This window comes from Gordionus sp. m RMFG-2023, chromosome 1, assembly GCF_954871325.1.
Source record: "Gordionus sp. m RMFG-2023 chromosome 1, tfGorSpeb1-WG-v2, whole genome shotgun sequence".
NCBI lineage: Eukaryota > Metazoa > Nematomorpha > Gordioida > Chordodea > Parachordodidae > Gordionus > Gordionus sp. m RMFG-2023.
Window position 1 is genome coordinate 12,958,110 of NC_088775.1, and position 26,085 is coordinate 12,984,194.

Below are 26,085 nucleotides of genomic sequence, written 5' to 3' on the forward strand. Positions count from 1 at the left end.
AGAAATGTATAAAAATTCAAAAAAATCTTTGAATTTAATTATGTAAAAATGTGATTATTATTATATTTATTATGTAAAATTGAAAATATAAATTAGTGATATTCAGATATATCAGCGAGGGATCAAATACCTATCAGTGGTGCAATTCTATTAAAATATTTTAATTTACTCAGGGATTTGAATCACTGGGAGATGATACGATCTTATTATTATTTTATAATTTGCTTTCTAATTAGCTATAATTAGTAATGGAAAAATTTACATAAAAAAAGTTAGTTATCAAATTTTAATATAGTTAAGGTAAACTAGTGGCCAAAAACTTTAAAACAAATAAATTTTATGGTTAAAATAGCTTTTATAGAACTATTCATAATACTAGATATAGGATGATGAGTTAGTGAAAATCAACACTTCATGAAATTTATAATATTTTTAAGTATTTAAAATAGCCTTTTGCCTAATTATTCTATACTTTAGATTTTTATATGCTTAATGATTGGGGTTATAGAGTTTTCTCACGAATATTTCCATTTTAAAAAATTGTTAAATAATAAAAGCCCAATAATATTCTTTTTCTATCTATATAATTTATAAATAAAATTCTTATGGTTTACATTAGTACATCTTTGAGTTAAATATAATGGCAGTGCATTAGACCCAAAGGTTTTCATTAATTTATAAGTAAATTCAAAATTTCAGGAAAAAAACTTTTGTTAAAATTTCAATTTAACTGTTTTTTAAAAATTTTAGAACCTAACATGTGTTTCCGTCTCTTTAATATACATTGTTGTTTAGGAAATTGCTAAACTAATGCTCTGTTTGAGCGTTTTATCTTAATAAATGCATTAGGGAAAATCTACTGTTTGCGTATAATACTTATACACTATTATTCACTCATTCATAAATAAATATGGGGAAAAAGAGGAAAAAGGTATAATAATATAGAAAGAAAGTTAAACATAAGAAACATAGGGTAAATGCGCTAAGAATGCTCAAAATTCTGAAGGAGGTACATATATAGAAGAAGAGAATGTAATTCACGCCCCACATGTTCTTATAATTAATCGAGGCCATCTGCCCAGTAGGCTAATGGAATTAATTAAAAATACTCGTAGTATATTTGAGCCATATACATCTTCGAAATTAAAAGTGATTATCCATGTATCTATGAATTTATACCATTATGTTAGGTTAGATCATCAAATACATTTAAAGATTTTGTAAGCATAGCTGGCACATTTCATATTCATCATATAATTAGCTTTTCTATGACAGAAACTGCCTACAATATGAGAATTTGTCGGGTTCCCCATGGTCCAACATTATTTTTTAAATTGATAGGTGCAACCTTAGCTAGAGAAGTGGATCAATTAATCAGAAAGCCAATAAAGTATTTTATTAAAATATTTATCTAGACTTAATTATAGAAATAAAGCTTTATTTTCTGATCATCCACTTTTAATTATGAGTGGGTTTAATAAGTTGGATATGCATCATAAAATATTATCAAATACATTTCAAAATATGATTCCATCAATTGACATTATAAAAGTTTTATAATATTTTAAATAATTCTAGATCTAATAATTAGGTTAATTTGAATAAAATCAAAAGATGCCTTTTAATTAGGTATGATACAAAAAATGATGTAATTGACATAAGGCACTATGCTATTAAAGTTAATCCATGTGGTATAAATAAAGGGTTGACTAAAATTGTGAAAGGTAAAAAAGTGCCCAACATGTCAGATTTCAATGATATCCATGATTATGTTACAAGGTTTCGAAAAACATAATAATTTATTTTAAACTTATTCCAGAGATCAAGTGTCTGAAAGTGAGATTGAAATTGATGGGCCTGAAAATCAAATAGTATTGCCTCAAAATATATCTGGTAAAGGGAATATCAAATCTCACCAAAGTGCCATACGGTAAATAAAATATTGTAAAATACCAATATTCTATTTAAAATAAGTTTTATATTGATTTATGACATTGTTAAACTTGTAGTTCTTTCCTTTTTTAAAAGTTTACACAACAATAAATTTTTAAATCTGACTATCTTATACTTCAAGATTTTATAAATGTGGCAATTAGAAAAAGGCTAACATTAAGTAGTATTGTGGGCTAGACTTTTTATCAAAAGTTTTATCAAAATGTAGACCTTTTAACCCTTATTGATTCAAAATTATATATATATAGTGACCTTAGTTGCATCATACATTTGTTATATTGCAAAATTAATTGTCAAATTGTTTTTCAATTAAATTCAAATTTTCATCTTTAAACCTTGGTTTTACAAAAAAAGAGCAATTCTTATTTCTTCTAACTTCATTATTGAAGATAATTCTCTGACTATTACTTGTGCATCATTCCCTTCTCTCTTCTTTGGATTATAGATCCAACCCTATCACTTTTTAAGGCAGGACTTGTTCTAATTACGGTGCTTTAAGCAGAACTGATCCATGTCCATCCCCATTCTAATTTTCCCATTCCAATATATTTTTAGTAACCAGAGTTTTTAAAAGCTACTTTTTAAATGGATCTAGATACAGATACAATTTTTATTATACTCCTATGTAGTGTTGTTAATCGACTAAGTCTAGTCGACCCGAAAACTGGAGTCAAGTTTTGGGTCGAAAAAATCAACCCAAAACTAACCCGAGTTGTGAACTCAAGTCTTTCAACTTGAGTCGACTAGAGGACGAATAGTTTTATAAACTTAGTTGACTAGAGGACAAATAGTTTTATAAACTTAGTCGACTAGAGGACGAATAGTTTTATAAACTTAGTCGACTAGAGGACGAATAGTTTTATAAACTTAGTCGACTAGAGGACGAATAGTTTTATGAAAGTCTACTAGAGGCTAGAGGACGAATAGTTTTATGAACTTGAGGCGTCGACTAGAGGACGATAAGTTCTATGAACTTGAGTCATCGACAAGAGGACGAATAGTTTTATGAACTTGAGGTGTCGACTAGTGTACGAATAGTTCTATGAACTTGAGTATACTAAAGGACGAAGATTTTAAATTAGTTATTATTTATAAAACATTTTTTTATTTTTAACTTTAGATTTCCAACTTGAGTCGTTATACGAAATATAATATACTTGATAGTAGGGCTGGGAACCAATAGTAAAAACCCAATATTAACAAAATATTGTATTGGTATTGGGTCTAAAATATTGGTATTGGTTTAAACAATATTTTCTATTTCTTGTATTGGTATTGCTATTGGTATTGGTTTATATTGGTATTGGTTTAAATTCAAATTATTAATTTAAAGAATAGAAATAGTGATTATAAAACCCTTAATTTCTAATTTTAAATAAACATGGGAAAAAAATAATGATACCATAAAATCAGGGCTAAGAACCAACTCTCAAAATTTTACTGAATTCAGATTCTTTTTTTAAACTAGGAATTTATTAGGTGATGTGAATATAAAATTTTTTAATTTAATCATGTATTTTTTGTATCAACAATAATAAACGTATTGATTTTGAACCATTTTATTTATCACAAAGAAGATAGCAAAATAAGTAAACTAAAAATGTAACATAACTGTCTATTTATACAAAATATAATGCAAAAGAATGATATAATTTTAATATAAGAAGAGGAAATAATTTTATGTATTTAAGAAGAATCTTGCATGCGCATCCAACTTTTTAGGCACAGGCAAGCTTGTATAGTATGCTCATCTAATGAACAACGTTGGTCTGTTATAACATACCGTCCTTCTGAAAAAGCCCTTTCAGAGCTAGATGAGGTGGCCGGAATTGCTAGATAATCTCTGGCAATTTTCGATAATACTGGATATCTATTTTTATTTAATTTCCACCAATCTAATGGATTTGTATCATTGGAAATTGTGACTTCATCTACGTATTTACTTATTTCTAAGTTGTTATTATCATGAGGTTTCACCTGATAAATTTTGTCATAAAAGGACAATTTTTTATTATTTTGTGCTTCATTTGTAAGTTCCGCTGAATTGTTATTATTTATTTTATAAATATTGTATTCATTAGTAAGATAACCAATAAGAGTTTCCATATTATTATGCTTTAATAAATGACTTGATAGTTTAAATCTTGGGTCAATCATTGTTGAAATAATATATAGGTGTTTATTAAAATTATAGTATTTATTAAGTTTTGTCAAGGCAGCTAATGAAGCTGTCTTTAAAATAGCATTAGGATTATTATTATAACTCTCAACGTGCTCAAAAATACTGGAATATAAAGGAATGATTGTTGAAACTGATGGAGTATTAGCACATGAGGCCATCTCTGTAGCAAAATTAAATGGTTCTAAAAATTCTCGGTATATTTCAATATTATTCCAAGCTAAGGCACTAATATAATATTCTTCATTAGTATTTTGTTGATGATTGGTATATATTGTGAGATAAGGTTTGAGCAATATAGCCCTTTCGAGCATTTGGTACGTTGAATTCCAACGTGTTGGTATATCCAAAATAGGGTGAGGAAATTTTAAATTTGGATTTTTTTCAAGATATATTTTTTCAAGATATATTTTTTCAAGTTTATTAAATTTAGATATAGAAAGTTTAAAAATTTTTAAAAAATTTCTTATTTTTTTTAAAGTTGGATTTAGAGGTTCCAATGCAGCCATGACAGACAAATGGATAATATGGCAAAAACATTTGCATACATTATCAAAATTGTCTTTTAGCTTTAAAATTTTTAAAAATGCTAAATTATTACTAGCATTATCTAATGTAATACAAAAAAAATCAATTTCAAATTTTACTTTTAATACAGAATTAAAAATATTATAAATATTAATAGCATTATGTGCTGATTTAAAAGGAATAAAATCTAATAAATGATTAATTAATTTAAAATCATTATCAATATAATGAATGGTTATGCCCATAAAGGGTATTTTATTTGGAGAGGACCAAATGTCCATTGTTAAAGAAAATTTAGAAGTAATTTTAGAAAGTACAGATTTTAAATTGATAAAAGAACTATGATAATGTTTCATAATTTCTTTTTTAAGTGTTTTTCTAGAAATTAATGTTAATGAGGGGTTGCAAAAGCTTATTAAATTTTTAAATGCCTCATTTTCAACAATTGAAAAGGCTAAATTATTTTGAATAAAAAATTGCATAATTAAATTATTTAAATTAGCTTTATTATTTACATTATTATTTACATTATTAATTAAAAATGATTTTATGGTGTTAATTTTATTACTGCCATTATTTATTTGTTCACATTTCTTATATAAAGTTGGGTGGATGGATTTAAGATGTGTCCATAATCCTGAGGTTCCAAAATTGGGAATAGATAATTTTTTTTTACATTTATTACAAATAGCCTTTTTTTGTTATCACAACTGGTATAAAATTCCCAGATTTTTGCTGTATTTCGTCTTTTATTAGATATCGTTGATTCATCTAGTTCATTATCGCTATTATTATTAGTATCAACATCATTATCTATATTTATTAACTCGATTTGGTTTTCATTCATTATAATATCCTAAATGAATAAATAGATAAAATTGATAGATATCATATAAAAAACTTACTTCCATAATAATAAACTATAATTATAAATAACACCAATATTGATATCACAGGAATATTTGGAAGAAATAACAGATGTAATATGTTTATGAATGAAAGTAAAAAAATATACCACGATATAATTATCCACGATAAAACCAAATAATTTTATGTATTTATCTATTTTAAATTTTTAATAATGGTATTGGTTAAAATTGTATTTAAACAATATTTCAAAACCAATATATTTAGGTAATTGGTATTGGTATTGGTTGTAAAAACAATACCAATATTTAATTATATATTGGTTTATATTGGTATTGGTATTGTAAACCAATATTATATTGGTATTGGTCCCACCCCTACTTGATAGTGATCTGCATCGGGCCTAATTTTTTAAGCCTGGCCTGAAATTTTTTTTAAAAAGTTTTGCCGTCTCGGCCCGAACCGAAATGTTTTTGAAAAAGTTTCGCCGACCCGGCCCGGCCCGAATTATTTAAATATACAAAGTCATTTTTATAATTACTTATTTCAATATATAAAATCAAATATTTTTATTTTACATAAAAAATTCAATATAAAATTGATACAGACCCGCCCGATTTTTTTTTTTGAAAATATTAGGCCCGGCCCAAACCCGACTCTTTTAAATAGAATTAGGCCCAAGCCCGACCCCATGCCCGTTCGGGCCGGGCCAAAGAACGAATGAATTATTGAAAATGGGGAAGATCGTGATTTAAATTTAGTCTAGAATTTTTAATATATTTTTTTAAAGCTTTTATCAGAATTGTTAACATTATAACAATTTAATATAATATAGCGATACACTTTATACCAACAAGATGTTTATTATACAGGGTTGCACTTGCATGTGTTTTATTTGGTGATATAATAAAAACAAAAACTATTAAGTGGTATAATTATTAATTATGAAGTTTTTAAAAAACATAAATACCTCATTTATGTATTAAGAAAAAAAAATAGTTTAAGTGAATATTTTTTCAAATTTTTACCATAATTTTTATTTAAAAAAGTAACATAAGAATTTACCTATGAAATGTTTCTAGAATATCGTAAGTAATTGGAAAATTAATTATTTGGAAGTATAAGTGGTAATACTGTATTGTATAAATCATCAACAAAAAATAATAATTATATTTAATGATCTTTATTTCAGATTCTATGAACCTTCTCAATATTTATCATAAAGACTTACATAAAGAATTTAAACTTAAAATCAGCCACCACCCACCTTTAAAGTAATTAACTTATATTGCAGATAAATGTAAATGCCATTCTTTTTTTTCTATAGAAAGGCGCTCAGAAGAACAAAATATAAAAATTATCTACCAAAGAATATTTTATTTTGTATATATTATAATAATCTATAATTGGCCCCCCTATAAACTCTGGAAAAGTTTCTTGCCTTAATTTGTTAACCGAGGCTATTGACGTATCAATATGTTTGGCAATGTCCTTTATTTTTATTCTTTCCATTTCCGGCTGGGACAACAATTTGATTACTATGTCAATTTTCTCTTTATTCCAGCAATTATATTTTCTTTTTGGGTTTTGAATTGCCAGTGAGTTTATAGGGTTTATTATAGTAGAATTGGCACTTATAGCAGATTGCGAAAATGATTAGATAAAAAGGAATTATTAGATAAAAAGGAATTATTAGATAAAAAGGAATTATTAGATAAAAAGGAATTATTATTATAGTATAAAGAAGAATTTCTAAAACTATTATTGGTATTATTGGATAAAATATAACATTTTTAAATTTAAAAAATTATTTTTTTGTAATTAAAGTTTTATGAGAAATTTTTATTAATTGTAAAAAAATTTTCCTAATACATAAATGTGGTATTTATATTTTTTAAAAACTTCATAATTAATTATTATACCACTTAATCGCTTTTGTTTTTATTATATCACCAAATAAAACACATGCAACCCTGTGAAAATCGCGAAGGGGGTGTGGGTGTTAATGCTTAAAACCTATTCATACTGTGATGTATATTGCCGACTTTTTTTAGATGAATCAGAGCTCTATTATGTCAAGAAAAACATTGGTTTTAGTGTAGACCTTTTTTTTATCGGGATAATTTTTTATCCCAAGAAAATAATTTATGCCTGGAAATTTTTTTTCAATAATTAATATGATTTGAATTTATTTTATGTTTCTTCGAAACGCTCCCTTTTTCCTCTTTTAATATTATTTGTTTTCATGGTACTTTTAAAATAAATAAGATTTGTATTTTTTATTTTATATTTTTATATTAAGTTATAAAGTAACATATTTTATTGTTTTATTTATAACATATTATAGTATATAAAAATTTAATTATTAATAAAAAATTCATTCGCGTAGATTTGTTAGTTATTAAATGTCTTATTTATGTGAATGATTTAATAAGACATAATTTTTGATATTTGAAAATTTTCTAAGCTGAGGTAATTTTAAAATAAATTCACTCTTTACATAAAAATTATTTATTAAAATAGAGAAACATAAATTAAAATGTTTTTGATCTATGATTTTAAATTTGTAAAACCTTAGATAAAATCTAATAAAAAGAAGCCTATAATCTTATTTTATATTAAATAAATTAATATTAAATATCTTCAAAATAATATATAAATTACACAATATTTATTTATATTTTAAATATTTATTGATAACTGTATAATGCAAATAACAAGATTTATAATAGAATCAATAAGATGAAAATGTGTATATATAATAGATAATGATTTCATATTGAAACATCCCAATTATTTAAGCACCTACAATGTTTAGTTGATGACATCCTGTTTCGCTTCTTGGTCAAAAAATCAACGGCCTTGCTGAATGCTCTTTCGCTTGGAACGCTGGACGTTTGTTGAGCAAGGTAATCCTTAGCTATCAGCGATAAGGTTAGGTAAAAATCGCTGTTTTTCGCCCACCAATCAAGTATATTAGTTGACGCTGGTGCAACCGGTTCTTTGACATATTCATTAATTTCATCTCTAATGAGATCTGGAAATTCACAAGCTTCTCTAAAATTATAAATTAATATAACCAAATATTTATAATTACTTTCTCAATTCGTGATGCATACAGATTGAATGACTGTGTTTCCAAATCATCTAGAGAGAAGTCATACACATTTGATTTTTGTGGCCACCCGTAGGTTTTATATAATAAATTGAATTTTTCATTATAATCCTGCTTTGCTACAAAATGAAGCATATATTTCATCTTAGTTTTCGGATCTAACATGGTAGATACATAATTGCTGAATTTGCTCAGATAGTTTTTATACGTTTCACATTTTATTTGCATTTTACGCCGCATTTTTAATCATCATCTGGATGATTTTTGGAAGCCTCCCCTAAAATTTTGTCCATCTTTGCTATAAATAAAACAGCGGTTCCAATTGCAGTGGTATATGACTATATTTCGAGTGTTATTTTATAAAAAGGCTTTAAAAAATTTTCAACTACCTTTAAAGATTTTGTATCCCTAACGCTTATCTCGAAAGGCTCTGTCATACATTTTTTTCCTAGCTCTTTAATTGCATCTAAATTCTATAAAATTAAATATATTATTAGACAATGCAATGTTATATCTCAAAAAGGTTGAACATAATAGACATTATGAAAAAATATGTTTAACTTACTTTGTTTACTGTTGATATCATTAAATATTTAGAGTTCCATCTAGTTACTACATTTAAAGGAATCCTCGTCCCTCCTGAGAGCTCCAAGTACTTTTGTAAAAGTTTTGGTGAAGAATGTAACTTCTTTACAAGATTAGTTATTTTATTTAGTTTTTTATCTAAGGCTGAAATCCCCTCTTTAACTATTAAATTTATAATATGAGCTAAACATCGGTGGCTGTATAAGCTTGTTTTATATTTTTCATGAAAATGTGTAATTGGATATTCGGCTAAAAATTTGGTTTCGCCGTTTTTGAAATCGGTTGAAACAGCCACTATAATATAAATACGTCCTGAAAAAATTTATACAAAATAATAAATTTTTGAACCTTTAACATGTATATAAATCCATTTAATTTAATTCTGCTATTAAATCTTTGAATATACTGGTAAATGAACACAATTCGTTATGTAATTTAACGCTCAATTTATTTGCGAATTGTGCCAGTTTTTCCAAGGCATTTTCAGAAACCTTTACTATTTATTTCATCAAAATGCCTCATTTAAATTTTTTAACAGGTCCACTCGCACTTTTTAAAATCTATTGTCATCTTTCTACGGTACATATTTACTGAAATTTTAATTTAACATGTTTATAATATCTATTTTTACCCATTTGCTTTAAAAAATTCAAAAATAATTTTGACAATTGTCATTTTTTTATGATACACCTTCACTGAAATTTAAATTATATGTGTAATTACATGCCACTATATCGATAAAAAGTGGAAAATGGAAAGTTGTCTTTTAGATTTAATTCAGCTACCATACCCTCATAGTGGTGAGGAGATATCATAATATTTGTTAGAATCTCTCGATGAATTTGAGATAAAGGACAAAATTATCTCCATCACGCATGATAATGCACCAAACATAGTAAACGCTGCTGAAAAAATGATTACACATTTTCATGAAAAATATAAAACAAGCTTATACAGCCACCGATGTTTAGCTCATATTATAAATTTGATAGTTAAAGAGGGGATTTCAGCCTTAGATAAAAAACTAAATAAAATAACTAATCTTGTAAAGAAGTTACATTCTTCACCAAAACTTTTACAAAAGTACTTGGAGCTCTCAGGAGGGACGAGAATTCCTTTAGATGTAGTAACTAGATGGAACCCTAAATATTTAATGATATCAACAGTAAACAAAGTAAGTTAAACATATTTTTTCATGTCTATTATGTTCAACTTTTTTGAGATATAAAATTGCATTGTCTAATAATATATTTAATTTATATAGAATTTAGATGCAATTAAAGACCTAGGAAAAAAATGTATGACAGAGCCTTTCGATATAAGCGTTAGGGAGGCAAAATCTTTAAAAGAAGTTGAAAATTTTTTAAGGCCTTTTTATAAAATAACACTCGAAATATCGTCAGATACCACTACTGTGTAATTTATATATTATTTGAAGATATTTAGTATTAATTTATTTAATATAAGATAAGATTATAGGCCTCTTTTTATTAGATTTTATCTAAGGTTTTACAAATTTAAAATCATAGATCAAAAACATTTTAATTTATGTTTCTCTATTTTAATAAATAATTTTTATGTAAAGAGTGAATTTATTTTAAAATTACCTCAGCTTAGAAAATTTTCAAATATAAAAAATTATGTCTTATTAAATCATTCACATAAATAAGACATTTAATAACTAATAAATCTACGCGAATGAATTTTTTATTAATAATTAAATTTTTAAATACTATAATATGTTATAAATAAAACAATAAAATATGTTACTTTATAACTAAATATAAAAATAAAACATACAAATCTTAGTTATTTTAAAAGTACCATGAAAACAAATAATATTAAAAGAGGAAAAAAGGAGTGTTTCGAAGAAACAACAAAAAAAAATTTCCAGTCATAAATTATTTTCTTGGGATAAAAAATTATCCCGATAAAAAAAAGGTCTACACTAAAACCAATGTTTTTCTTGACATAATAGAGCTCTGGTTCATCTAAAAAAAGTAGGCAATATACATCACAGTATGAATAGGTTTTAAGCATTAACACCCCCACCCCCTTCGCGATTTTCACAGGGTTGCATGTGTTTTATTTGGTGATATAATATAAACAAAAACTATTAAGTGGTATAATAATTAATTATGAAGTTTTTAAAAAACATAAATGCCACATTTATGTATTAGGAAAAATTTTTTACAATTAATAAAAATTTCTCATAAAACTTTAATTATAAAAAAATAATTTTTTAAATTTAAAATGTTATATTTTATCCAATAATACCAATAATAGTTTTAGAAATTCTTCTTTATACTATAATAATAATTCCTTTTTATCTAATCATTCCTTTTCCACATCATTTTCGCAATCTGCTATAAGTGCCAATTCTACTATAATAAACCCTATAAACTCACTGGCAATTCAAAACCCAAAAAGAAAATATAATTGCTGGAATAAAGAGAAAATTGACATAGTAATCAAATTGTTGTCCCAGACGGAAATGGAAAGAATGAAAATAAAGAACATTGCCAAACATATTGATACGTCAATAGCCTCGGTTAACAAATTAAGGCAAGAAACTTTTCCAGAGTTTATAGGGTGGCCAATTATATATTATTATAATATATACAAAATAAAATATTATTTGGTTGATAATTTTTATATTTCCTTCTTCTGAGCACCTTTCTATAGAAAAAAAAGAATGGCATTTACATTTATCTGTAATATAAGTTAATTACTTTAAAGGTGGGTGGTGGCTGATTTTAAGTTTAAATTCTTTATGTAAGTCTTTATGATAAATGTTGAGAAGGTTCATAGAATCTGAAATAAAGATCATTAAATACATAGTATTATTTTTTGTTGATGATTTATACAATACAGTATTACCACTTATACTTCCAAATAATTAAATTTCCAATTACTTACGATATTCTAGAAATATTTCATAGGTAAATTCTTATGTTACTTTTTTAAATAAAAAATATTGTAAAAATTTGAAAAAATATTCACTTGAACTATTTTTTTTTCTTAATTCCAAAATGAGGTATTTATGTTTTTTAAAAACTTCATAATTAATAATTATACCACTTAATAGTTTTTGTTTTTATTATATCACCAAATAAAACACATGCAAGTGCAACCCTGTATAATAAACATCTTGTTGGTATAAAGTGTATCGCTATATTATATTAAATTGTTATAATGTTCACAATTCTGATAAAAGCTTTAAAAAAATATATTAAAAATTCTAGACTAAATTTAAATCACGATCTTCCCCATTTTCAATAATTCATTCGTTCTCTGGCCCGACCCGAACGGGCATGGGGTCGGGCTTGGGCCTAATTCTATTTAAAAGAGTCGGGTTTTACCCGGGCCTAATATTTTCAAAAAAAAAATCGGGCGGGTCTGTATCAATTTTATATTGAATTTTTTATGTAAAATAAAAATATTTGATTTTATATATTGAAATAAGTAATTATAAAAATGACTTTGTATATTTCATTAATTCGGGCCGGGCCGGGTCGGCAAAACTTTTTCAAAAACATTTCGGTTCGGGCCGAGACGGCAAAACTTTTTAAAAAAATTTCAGGCCAGGCCGGGCTTGAAAAATTAGGCCCGATGCAGATCACTATCAAGTATATTATATTTCGTATAACGACTCAAGTTGGAAATCTAAAGTTAAAAATAAAAAAATGTTTTATAAATAATAACTAATTTAAAATCTACATCCTTTAGTATACTCAAGTTCATAGAACTATTCGTACACTAGTCGACGCTTCAAGTTCATAAAACTATTCGTCCTCTAGTCGACGCCTCAAGTTCATAAAACTATTCGTCCTCTAGTCGACGACTCAAGTTTATAGAACTATTCGTCCTCTAGTAAACTAAGTTCATAAAACTATTCGTCCTCTAGTCGACTAAGTTGATAAAACTATTCGTCCTCTAGTCGACTCAAGTTGATAGACTTGAGTTCACAACTCGAGTTAGTTTTGGGTCGATTTTTTCGACCCTAAACTTGACTCCAGTTTTCGGCTAAGTCGACTAGACTTAGTCGATTAACAATACTAGTCTAGAGTAAAAAAATGTAAAATACAAAAAATATCTTAATTAATAATAATAAATAATAATCGTCCTCTAATCGACTCACTAGAGGACTAATATTTTATGAACTTGAGTTTACGACTTAAGTCGACTTGACTTCATAACTCGAGTTCACGACTTGAGTTTGAGTTAGTCGGCATATTCGACTCGAGACTCTGAGCCAGAGTCGGGTGAACTCGATTTTAAGGTTTGTGTAAACCTAAATTAGGATTCTATTGTGAAAATTCATGAAACGAGCTAAAAAATTTATTGACTCGATATCACATTTATCAAAATATAACAAAATAATGATTTTTAGATTTTAATATAATAATATTAGATTAAATGGTATTAAATTATAAGATTTTAAATAAAATATTCTCAAAATTTTGTCAATAATGTATCCTCGTTTATCTTTAAAGACATTTTTAGCTCCACTAAAAAGTTTTTCTACTGGGATGCTTGAATGGATTGTGTTTTATTTTATGAATAACAATTTTATATCAGGATATTCTTTAAAAATACTAAAATCTTGATATTCATTTTTGAAAAAATTATTAAATTTGTTGAGTATCAAAATTTTAATCATTATTAACAATCAGATCTGCTGCTGTGGGGTACTGAAAAAAAATCGGATATTAAATTATTTGTTTTTTTCACAGGTTATTTGTTTGCAATCAGTTAAAGACCTTGATGATTCATCAACTAATCTTTGTATTAATTGTTTTTTTATTAAAATTTTTATCCATTTGGAACCATGTTCAATCAAGTTTAAAAAAAGGATGGAGCATAGTTGTTAGAATATTTTCATCTTCAAAGATTGTCTCAATAAACATAGAATTATTAAATATTGATAATTGATTATTATTAATTTACCTATCTTCGATCCCTTTAAGTAAAAACATCTAGGAGTGTTAAACAAAATCTGTTCATTTGTTAAGTTCTTCAATTTGATAATCAGCTGTGAAATGGTTGCACAGTAATAAACTGTCTACATATATTTATCTCCCTGAAAAATATCAAGAGAACTAGCTACTGGCTTCATTCACTAATTTAAAATATTGCTATATATATAAATTTTATTTTTAACTCACTAAACAATCAAAGCATTATATGTGGAGGTCCATCTGGTTATATTAGGACATACATAATAACGGCTAATATAATTTTTAATAATTCAGATGAAATTGGAAATTTATTTTGTTTATTCCATATATTTTGATATTTAGCTAATGTTGTGCAATATACCTAATGAATAAAATATTAAATATTTAAAATTATTGTTTTACCCTCTGATATTGTTTACACTGCATGGCCTTTGGCATCTACAGTGGCAATAAGATTCAATATGTGGACACAACATTGATGATTAAAGTTCCTTGTTTTTCAAAATCCTGAGCAGTAGTATAATTAAAAATAAAGAAATCATAAAAGGTCTAATAGAACCATCGCTAAAATGCACAATAACAGATTGTTGGAGTGCCTATTGCTGATATAGCTAACATTTAAATATGTATATTAATTAAGAACAAATTAATTGAGCAGTTGTTGATATTTAGTTCATACATAGGAGTCACTGCACACTATATAGATCCAACAAGTTTGGAAAGAAAAAATGTAGAGTTGGCTTGTAAAAGAATGACTGGTAGTCATACATATGATATAATAGCAAAGAATTAACAAATATAGAAAAGGATTATTGCATTCAAAATAAAATCTCAAAGATCATTACTGATAATGCCAAAAATTTTCTCAGAGCATTTAGGTTTATTTTATTATAAATATAAACATAATATATGATTACTTATTTATCATAGAGTTTTTAAGCCAATTGAAAATACTAGTGAATCCATATGATCTGGAAAATGAAGAAGCAATTGTACCAATATCAGTATCAAATATACCTAATCATCAATGTTGTGCCAGTCACACATTGAATCTTGTTGCAACTGTGGATGCCAATAGTGCCATGCAGTGTAAACAATATCAGAGGGTAAAACTCTAATTTTAATTATAATATTTAAAATTTTATTCATTAGATATATTACACAACATTAGTTAAATGTCAAAATATATGAAATAACCAAAATAAATCTCCTATTTCATGTGAGATTATAAAAAAATATTGGCCGTTATTTTATATGTCCTAATATAACCCAATTAAACTTCATATAATGCTTTTCAATTAATGTCAGAAATTATTAAAGCAAAATCTGACAAAGGACAAGATATGTGATAGAATAAAACAATAATGAATGTGATTTTATTCACAGATATTGTTTAGTAAGTTATAAATAAAATATATATATATAGCATTATTTAAAATTAGTGAATGAAGCCAGTAGCTAGTTATCTTGATATTTTGCAGGGAGATAAATATATGTACACAGTTTATTAATGTGCAACCATTTCACGACTGTTTATCAAATTGAAGAACTTAAAACAAATAAACATGAGATTTTGCTTAACACTCCTAGATGCCTTGCTTAAAGAGATTGAAGAAAGGGAAATTAATAATAATAGATTAATCAATATTTAATAATTTTATATTTGTTGGGTCAATATTTCAGGATGAAAATATTATAGCAACTATGCTCCATCCTTTTTTAAACTAGATTGGACATGGTTACAAATGGGTAAAAATTTTAATAAAAATTTCTACAAAGATTGATTAATGAATTATCAAGGTCTTCAACTGATTGCAAACAATTAACCTGTGAAAAAAATATATTTAATATCCGATTTTCTTCAACCACCACAGCAATCTTGATCTTCAACAAATTTTAAATAATTTTTTTTAAATGAATTTCGAGATTCTAGTATTTTTAAAGAATATCCTGATATAAAATTGTTATTCATATAATATAATACCACAATCCCTTTCACCCCTATAGAAAAACTTTTACTGTAGCCTAAATGTCTTTAAACGAGGATGCCTTAATGACCAAAATTTTTAATTGTACAAAAAAAACATTTTCCCCTTGTTTCTTTAGAATTTATAAATATATCAATTCATTAAAATTGAGTATAATATTTTAAAATTTAAGCCCATCTCGGTTCTATTTTTTTTAAAAAAATTCGAACCGAGCTAGGATTTAGAGATTTCTAATTCAATTTGATTCCTATTCTCGCTAATTTTCTCAAATATGTCTAGAGAAACCTCTGAAAAGATTGATGACACTTCATCTAACTCATTTATAAGGTTGGTTTAGTAGCATTTAGAATTGCTGTCTTCCTGGAGATTTTTATTAATATTCATGAGATCTAAATATAAAAAAATTATTATCTAAATATTTATTAAAAACCTAAAAGCTAATTGTTAAATATATGAAATTTTATGCATTAAGATTAGTGGAAATGGGTCCTCGAATTAGTTTAAAACTAATAAAAATTGAAGATGGATTATGTCAGGGAAAGGTAATTTATCATCATTACATCAAGAAGTCTCCAGACGAATTGTCGAGATTAGAAGAAATTCATAGGAAAAAGCGGTATAACAATAAATTTTCTTAATTTATTATTCAGTTAATATTGTAAATGAACTCATATCGCTACTTGTTCTATTCACCCAAAATCGATCTAATATCATATCTTGGTTTAGGGTGAATACTGGTCTACAGTTGGTATGATTTAATTAAACTAATTTAAATCGTAAATTAAAATCAATAATAAAATTACTTTATTATAATCTTATTTTTGCTTATAAGTATTTGGCTAAATTTTATTTGAAATTTCTAAAGAATTAATCCTGAAATATTTCACGGCTTTAATGCAATAATAAATGTATAACTTTTTCCAGGAAAAATATAAAAAACTATCTAAATATATAAAAAGCGTGTTTTAATTTTTTGAAAATTATAATCTTTGCCAACCCTAACTAAATCGATAAAATATTTGAAGATTGGTACAGCTTGAATATTAGATCACTTTATTATATATTTTTTTGTTTATTCTCTCGATTTGAGCCGATTTTTAAAAACGGCTAACTCAATATTTTATCTGAAAAAATATTAAGGAAGCCTCAAGATTTTGCCCATGGGCATCTATTCGCGAAATCTCGTGGCTCAGACAATATTTCTCTAGTTAAAATATTGAAGGCCTTTTTAAAAAATAGGCTCAAATCGAACCGTTTAACAACACTATCCTTATATAAAATAATTTCATTTAATTTTGGATGCAGGAAATTGAAATTGCTGAAAACGAACAATAAACTAAAACTCAAAAGAAAAATTGGTAGTAAAAAAAATTCGTCCTTTAACTCAGCCAAAAAACGCAAGAAAGAAATCGGAATACCTTAATATATTTTTTTATTAATTATAAATAGTTTATTGATATCATTATAATCCACGTGTAACGAAATTTGTAAATAAATCAACTATCATCAACTGTAGTCGTTTTTTTTAAAGTTTGATTAATGAAGTTTGAGTATTGTAGCATGTTGAATCTCTTGAACTTGAAAAAATTGTCAACAAACGACAGCCCGCATGTAGTGCATAACACTTCGACTAGAATAGAAATGTCAGGATTTTCTAGGTCGGCTTTATAATTGGGATTTTGTCGGTGAATCAACTTCGTAATTTCTCTGATTATGTCATCGCGATTTAAGCTATTGTTATTACGAATCTTAGGAAGTTAAACAAAAAAAATATTAATTTTTTAATGTAAGTTTTGATGGTTAATTGAATGAAAAGATAATATTTGAAGGGTCACCTAGTGTAAAATGTTATCAACAAATTCGACCTAGGGGGTTATAAATGAAGAGAGAAATTTAATGTAAAAATTGCTATCAGTGCTTAAGAAAAAATTAAAAAATATTTTTTGGCCCAAAATTTTTAAGGATCACAAAATTTAAGAATTGTTTCAAATTTTTAAACAAATTTACGATTTCAATCATATGCAACAAAAAAGAATAAATTTAGGCAAAATTTTAATCAACATTTCTGTTAGAGCATTTTCAAAAATATTTATTCCCTGATGTCACTTTAGAATTTTTTTTTTACTACACATATTATTGAAGGCCTTTTAAAAAATAAGAATCAGGATTGATGACAAAATTATTTTATTTTGATCAAAAAATTACCTTTATGTTGATAAGGAAAGCATTGTTGGGTTTTAATTCCTCTGGAAAGTAGGTTGGGATGTAATGTTCCACAGCTATAGCTATATCCTTCAAATAAGCTTTACAAGTGATTTCAACTGGTATAATTCTTTGTATGTATCTTGATTTAATGTTTTGATTTTGTCGAATATCATCAAATATGTCATTTATTAATGTATATGGTTCTGGTAACTATTTTTTAAAAAAATTTAAGAATATTTTGATTAAAATACTTGTATACTAATGAAAATACAATTTTTGCATTTCGTCTTTACATTTTGGAATCTTCTCTCTCTTTTGTTAGTCTCTTTAAGTGTATGAATTTCGTTATCGAATTCCTTTTCTATATCTAAGGGTTCATTCAGATTTTTGATATCCATTTTAGTGCACTAAATATGCAAATACATTTATAAGATATAATAGTTACTGGTTTATTAATTAATTTGATGTATGTATTGTTTTTCATGTTGTTCTAATATTATATTTGGCAGATCAATGTATATACAAGGATCAGAAAACTGCAAGATTGGTCTAGATACATTGGCCAGACCATATTTTAATTTTTTTAAATATACCGGGATGGGCCTAAAATAAATTTTTAAAATACCTGGGCTATGCTAATATTTTAAATCACCATCATTAGCTATATCAATACAATATTTTTTTAAAAAATTTGGGCTGGGCCTTAAAATCCAGGATGAGTCAAAATAATTTTAAAATAAAATCAAGGCCAGGCCCAGCAAATGGTACCTATGCAGGTCTCTAATAAAAATATTGGGAAAAACTTTTTTTATCTTTTTATAAAGCTATAAAAAATTATGAAAAAGATTTTTGACTATAAAAATTTTAATTTTTAAGACAATAAAGAAAAAAATTATAATTTAATAGTCCTAAATATTTTGGTATGAGGGGGAGGTGAACTTAGCCCCTTTTCATAATAAGCAATCAAAAGGCCCCTGTAGCTCTCCTCATACACTCACGATCCTTTTTCTTTAGATTTTAAAAGATATCTTACTAAAATACTAAATCTATAAATAAAATAGTAAATATACATATTATCTAATTATATAGATATAGAAAAAAATTAATATATAAAATGGTTATATATTAGCCAAAGAGTAGGGATAGATATAAGAATTGGCATTAGAAAAAAATAGATATTAAAAATGTCTTCCAAAAACCTTTAAAAATAAAATGCCAGGACTGGCCTGACTTTTTATAAAATAAAATAATTTGCACTTCCAAAATTAGGATTTTTTTATTGGGCCTAGACAGGCTAGACAAACATTAACATGCCAGGCTTGTCCACTTGAGTAATAATATCTAAACAGTAGTTTTGCAAGGCTTTGCAGATCTTGAAATTGTAGTAAAATTTGTAATTGCCCATTAAAACTTTCCAGTATTAAAATCTAGCCCAAAAATATATTTTATATAAGTCCAGCTTCACCACAATAATTTTTTATAAAGAAATGGCATAAGTTTGCCTAATTACAATTTAAAACTTTGTCCCATAAAAATATCTTGAACAATGTATCATTCAAAAGCATTTTTCCTGGCCAAAACTTTATCAAGCTATAGTTGGTTTTCTTAAATTTAGCAATTACCATATTAAATTTGTAAAAATAATTTCATAATAACTACATTTGAATAATTACCATTTCTTCACCATATAGTTTGTTGGCATGTTCATTCAATAAACTATAAGCATCTCTTATGCATTCCTTTTTTCTATTATTGTCAAAGGTAATAATAAAACCTTTCATATCTATGCTTAACGTTAATTGGCTCATACTTTGATATATATGGAAAAGGATATTATAAATTAAATAATTTTCAATTGTGATTTATCCAAAATGTGGAATGATTAAAAAATATTTCTAGACACAAAAATATGATACCGAATAAATTAGAATACCCATCAATAAATGTCATCTTAGTATTATCCATTTATATAAATTTTAATTGATTATATATTTTATTTGGGGTTGAATAAAATAAATTTATTAATAACTAGTCTCAAATTTAACTTCAATTTGTGACATCAAACCACTCTCCTGCAATAAAGGAGGCTAGGGTTACGATAACCTATAACCTTATCAATTAGTGGTTTCATCTCGTCCAGATTGGCAAGCTCCCAAATAATAACTGATCACCTGTCCTTGCCAGATGCCCTCCTTAACGAAGTCTATATCATATGGAAAGCCTCAATGGGGGATGAATACCACCAGCCTCCCATAAACAAAAGAATTGAGATAATCCGATGATTGCAAGGTCCGTTGTTTACCTCTTTTCAGCCCTGCTACCTGAAGATCATGCCTTCTTAGCTTCCCTCAACCAAGGTTCTGGATATGAATACTTGGACGCCATCCCCTTTAATCTTGACTTCAAATTTTCAAATAAAGAATTCAGTCTTAGCCATTCGCTTAAATGTGATAGCCTCAGTTTCATATAAGTGCCCCAAGTGCAAGAAGCCAGTAAGTCAAATTGGTCGTCGTTGCCATACATCTTTAGCAGTGTACGCTCAATCCGAAATAACAGATGTAATGATCTCATAAAACGAGCTTTACAGTCCGCAAGCTTTCCTGCCACTTTAAAACCCCCAGGTCTCTTTACAGATGGGAGGTGACCTTGGGAGAAAGGCCGATTTCTATCGTGAGATTTCTCCTGCGTTGAGTCCGTCTCACCCTCCAAAATCAATAAGTACATTTTAAAATACAAATACACAGAATTTTAAAACGAATAAATATGTGGATATTCCTGGTGAGTATAAATTTGTATCAGACAACCTTAACATCCTTTGTAAGTCAGGGTATTAACCTAATTAAAAAGTTGGCAGAGCCTTCAGAACTAAATCAGGAGAGCCAAAAGAAGGCGTCTATTTACATCAATGCATAGGAATTCATATTATAAAATCTAATTTCACATGCTTCATGGGTTCATTCCTCGAGGAGCCAGATTAATCTAGATTTCCTTCCCTTAATTATTTAGAATTTCCCCAAACATTCTTTCTCATATAATCCATTAATTATAAATGTAATAAATATATTTAATTTACACGAATATATAAATAGTTTTACAAATAGTTTGTAGTGATAATATTAATTATATTTTATGTGAGAGAAATATGCAAATAATTTTCTAGTTAGAAATATCTTATGACATATATCATTTAAATCAATCATAGAAATATTTCGATATATTCAAGGTAATCACCTTTAATATTTTAATTTTCTCGATGCAAAACTTCTCATTAGAAATTGAATGTCTATTAAAGAAAGTTTATAATATCCTTAATTATATTATATAATTTTTATATTATTAGCTCGTAAAAAACCAAATGTCAATTGCAACCATAATAGGTTAGATGATGTGGCAAAATCTAGAAGGTTAAACAAGAAGTTAGAACTTTTGGAAAATGACAATTTCCAAGAAGATCCACATGCTAATGTAATCATAAATAAAAAAGCTCCTAGATTTGATGAAACTAGCTCTAAAAGTTAATTAATACATATGTATAGATATAACATATTTAGGCAAGAAAAAGCGCAAAACAAAAAATGACTGGAGGAGAGAAAAATATAAAAAAAGCTTAGCAGTATTATTGGAAGAAGTTTAAAATAAAAATTCTGCCTATGCATTTTATCAATTTTGTAAATAGCAAGTTGATCCTAGCAAAAATCCAAATTATTATTCAATTAAAGCAAAACCCCCTAAACTTCCACCAAGACATTTTTGTTCAGTGTGTGGAAATTTTTCAAATTATACATGTATACAATGTGAATTAAGATACTGCTCAATTAAATGCCAGCATGTTCATAAAGATACTAGGTATCAATATTTTATATAAAATGATAATTGTTTTATTAATAGATGCTTAAAATGGATAGCTTAATTTGGAATGCTTTAATCAATTTTGTTATTTTTTTTTCTTCATAAAATAATATATTTGTAATAATATTCATGTCATTTATATAGAAATTATTTGTTTCTTGATAAATATTATAAATAAAATACATTAAACTTTTATCAAACGAGTTATTTCATGTCAAATCAATCAAAAACGTTTATTTTTATAGGACCCCTTAGGATTTAGGTAATAATATTTTTTCTGCCTTAGAAAGTAATGTATATACTAACTAATGTAACGTATAACTAGACCTGGGCACTGATTAAAACATTGGTGATGGCATTTTATTCTAAAACTGTCTAATGGTAATATGCCAATTTTCATGCCAATGTTTATATCAGTATCAGTAAGTGGAAATGCCAAAATTTCTTAACTGGAGATTTTTTCTAGTATCTAATTTTTTGCATGAAGATGAAAAGTAATAACTTATTTAAAACAATTTTTGTCAAATAAAATATATATGAAATCTTACAATTATATGGTTAGGGTTACCAAGTATCAAGATTACTATTAGTCATGATAAATTGTTCCATTTGAGTCGGTTTTTAAAGATGGAACTTAATAGTTTAACCGTATATATATTGCCAATATATGTCCAAATCTTTATGCTACTTATGAGCAAAATCTTCAGGCTTGCATAATTTTTATGAGTATAAAATATTGAATCAACCATTTTTAAAAATTAGCTCAATTGGAGTGATTTTGCATCACTGGTTACTACTATAGAATTATTTAATTTTTTTAATTAATAAAACCATATAAAATAGGAAAGTAACCATAACAAGACCTGTGCACTGATTAAAATATTCATAATGGCATTTTGTTTTACAACTATTGTCTATAAGGCACTGATTTTCAAGCCTATGTTTATATTATAGACATATTCAGGAATTTTCTAAAGATAGGTATAAGTTGTTTTTTCTCTATAAATTTTATTGGTATTTTTATATATATTATTTTTGGTTTTCTATTTTTTTTATAAAAATGTTTATAATTATGGCCATAATTTTTATATCTGAAATATAAGGTTAAAACAAATGATATCTTTATTTCAAATTCTTATATTTATATATATACTATCTTATAATTATTAGATTTAACTTCTATAAGTATTTAATTGACCTTTTAATTATAAATACGTTATGTTATTCAAATAATGTTTAATATTATAATCTTTGAAAATATAGCAATTATCATATGTAGATTCCCATAACTATACCTGTGCACTGATTAAACATTGGTGGTGACGTTTTGCTTATTTATATTGGTACCATGCCGATTTTCACAATGTTTATATCAGTATTAGCAAGGTGGCACACCAAAATTTCTTAACTGGCAATTTTTTTCATGAAAACTAAAAGTAATAACTTATTTAAAATAAAGTGACTAAGTATTACGGTTACTTACTACTGGGGTAGCAGTTAATTTTATTAATTAATGAAATCGAATAAAATATAAAGTTATAAATAAAAAGAATGTCTGTGAGTAAAATCTTCGAGCACTGTATTATAAAAGTTATTGCTGGATTTTAATTTTTAAATTAAAATTAATGATAATAATTAGTTAATTAATTTTGAATACTTGTTTCTTAAGTTTATTTTAAATATGGTCTCCACTAATTTGCATAATTTAAATAAATCATAAAAACGTTTATAAATTATGATATATTTATATACCACTATTATTTATATCCTTTTGAAATTTATTTTCTTGAAACACTACCTCTATTTAGTTACAAGGTTGTCTAAATTAAAAAATTGTGAATAAGTTTAATTTAAATTAGCAAGTATACCAAAAATATTTTTGTTAATTAGGATAAAATGCTTAGATTCTCTACAGTAAGCCACTCATATTAGCGTATTTACTGATCCTTTTTACAACTTTTCACCATTTTTCCACTCAAAACTTTGGCCTGGCCATTGTTTCGACTTTTCAGAATATATATTTTGATACCGTTATGTTCATGTGAACTATTGGTTATGCGCCGAAGGAATTTAACAACACAAATAATTCTAATAACTCATAACCCTAAAATATCACAAAAGGTCAAATAATTTTATTTGGAAATAAAGTATGTAAATAATATAATTGATAAAAAGACACGGTGTCAGGCCAAGATAAAAACTATTAAATTTTATTTAAGATAAAAAAGAAGAGATTAATTTTACATTATATTTCACGTCTACAACATTCTTCTTTCTGAGAAATCCTATATTTATTTATTGCGATCGTCGATTTCTTATAGCAAATAAATTTCGCCGTGGTTTGTTTTCGCGAATTAGTCGTCGGGTTTATTTGTTGTTTATCGATCATGTTTCTATGGCAATAAGTGGCATCAATATCTTTTGGTACTGTCATCGGCTTGCTTATCCGTATCGAAACCATTCACGTGTTGATTTGAGACATCATAGCATGATCGTGGTATTTATTAAGTTATCACAATTTGAGAATAGTTTGTTAATATCATCAAGTTTTTATTATTTAATTTCAATATTTATAAATATTTCTATTTATTCTAAAAAAAATTAAACATCTTATATTTTATTTTAAATATATCTCCAAACGAATATCATTGAAATCTATATTTTAAATTAATTACTTTAAATTTTCCTTAACTTTCCCCTCCTTGAAAATCCTGAACCGGAGGTAGAACAGTTAAATTTAATCAAAATTATGAACTTGAAATTGTCTTTTAGTCTTCTATTTTATCATATTTTGGCATAATTATTATCATATGAAGCACTATATTATTATATTATCTTATTGACATATTGAATTCATCACTTTAATCTAGTTATATAAGAATCGTTTTTCGTCAGGGGTTGGTTTGAATTTTCGTAGTCATCGTTAGCTTTTGTAAAATATCATCCAATAAATTTTTTATTTTTGAAGTTTTCATCTATTACTTGCTAAGTGTCCATACGTTTTAATTAAAGTTTATATTTAATTTTAATTTAAGAATTTTTGATTTCCCTGGTAAAAAATATCTGAAATTTTTTTTTAAAAATATTTACTAAGAACTTTTCCGCTGCCACCATGATAAATAGACACTGTGGCAGGCCAAGATAAAAACTATTAAATTTTATTTAAATATTAATTTTACATTATATTACACGTCTACAACAATAATGATCATATATTGCCTCATAATCGGCCTTTTATCTTCTACAATAAAATAAATAATTCTCTAAAATAAAATAGGACTCATCCTGAGTCTTAAAAATTATACCATTCAAAGTCAAATGCTTGCGCCATGCTTACACGGTCAAATTAGTACGCATAAAAAAAAACTATAATAAAGTTAAAAAATATATGCAACAAAATAAAGAAAAACAACACCAAGTATAACTGTTGTAGTATTATGTGTATTATTATGTTAGTAAATTATTATTACAATAATGTCAAGGATATATTGTATTTTTATATGAAAAAGAGATAATGTCAAGGATGTAATTTATTTTTATATGAAAAAAGAGGAAAACTAGATCATTTATTTTTGAATATATTGATTTTTAGTTAATTTTTTTCGCGTAAAAAGATTGATTTTTTTTTTCATTGCGAATTTTAATAATAATTTTTCTTATAAAATAATTGTGTTTTATCTTTTCAAGAAATAAAAAAATAAGAGTAAAGAAATCTACAAGTGTTTTATCTTTTCAAGAAATAAGAGTAAAGAAATCTACAAAAATAACATTAACAATTATTGGAAATATCAGTTTCGTCTCTATGTTTCTCTTTAAAGACTTGTTCTAACCGCTGCTTCACATCTTTTTCTGCTC

At 26.1% G+C, this 26,085-nt stretch overlaps 3 protein-coding genes across 6 annotated transcripts; 2 read left to right on the forward strand and 1 right to left on the reverse strand.

Moving 5' to 3' along the window:
• Positions 1 to 878: 878 nt before the first annotated feature.
• On the forward strand, positions 879 to 17,680 carry LOC135926999 (protein Peter pan-like). 2 transcript variants are annotated; one of them, XM_065462936.1, is made up of 8 exons: positions 879 to 931; positions 973 to 1,149; positions 1,191 to 1,390; positions 1,428 to 1,551; positions 1,592 to 1,779; positions 1,820 to 1,930; positions 16,649 to 16,792; positions 17,482 to 17,680. In XM_065462936.1, the coding sequence occupies exons 1-8, from the start codon at positions 911 to 913 to the stop codon at positions 17,597 to 17,599; spliced, it is 1,083 nt and encodes a 360-aa protein (XP_065319008.1). In that variant the 5' UTR covers positions 879 to 910; the 3' UTR covers positions 17,600 to 17,680. The 2 variants fall into 2 exon arrangements, with proteins under 2 accessions (XP_065319008.1, XP_065319011.1); XM_065462939.1 differs by lacking the exons at positions 1,428 to 1,551; positions 1,592 to 1,779.
• On the reverse strand, positions 17,599 to 20,275 carry LOC135927010 (THUMP domain-containing protein 1-like). 2 transcript variants are annotated; one of them, XM_065462948.1, is made up of 4 exons: positions 20,055 to 20,275; positions 18,633 to 18,788; positions 18,382 to 18,591; positions 17,599 to 17,924 (listed from the first exon to the last, which is right to left on the reverse strand). In XM_065462948.1, exons 1-4 carry the CDS (start codon positions 20,187 to 20,189, stop codon positions 17,673 to 17,675), a joined length of 753 nt encoding a protein of 250 aa, XP_065319020.1. In that variant the 5' UTR covers positions 20,190 to 20,275; the 3' UTR covers positions 17,599 to 17,672. The 2 variants fall into 2 exon arrangements, with proteins under 2 accessions (XP_065319020.1, XP_065319026.1); XM_065462954.1 differs by lacking the exon at positions 20,055 to 20,275 and adding an exon at positions 19,639 to 19,961.
• Positions 20,276 to 21,582: 1,307 nt separating this feature from the next.
• LOC135922030 (zinc finger HIT domain-containing protein 1-like) lies at positions 21,583 to 22,430 on the forward strand. 2 transcript variants are annotated; one of them, XM_065456438.1, is made up of 6 exons: positions 21,589 to 21,604; positions 21,654 to 21,676; positions 21,722 to 21,895; positions 21,933 to 22,009; positions 22,058 to 22,227; positions 22,270 to 22,430. In XM_065456438.1, the coding sequence occupies exons 2-6, from the start codon at positions 21,661 to 21,663 to the stop codon at positions 22,289 to 22,291; spliced, it is 459 nt and encodes a 152-aa protein (XP_065312510.1). In that variant the 5' UTR covers positions 21,589 to 21,604; positions 21,654 to 21,660; the 3' UTR covers positions 22,292 to 22,430. The 2 variants fall into 2 exon arrangements, with proteins under 2 accessions (XP_065312509.1, XP_065312510.1); XM_065456437.1 differs by having other exon boundaries at positions 21,583 to 21,676.
• Positions 22,431 to 26,085: the final 3,655 nt, after the last annotated feature.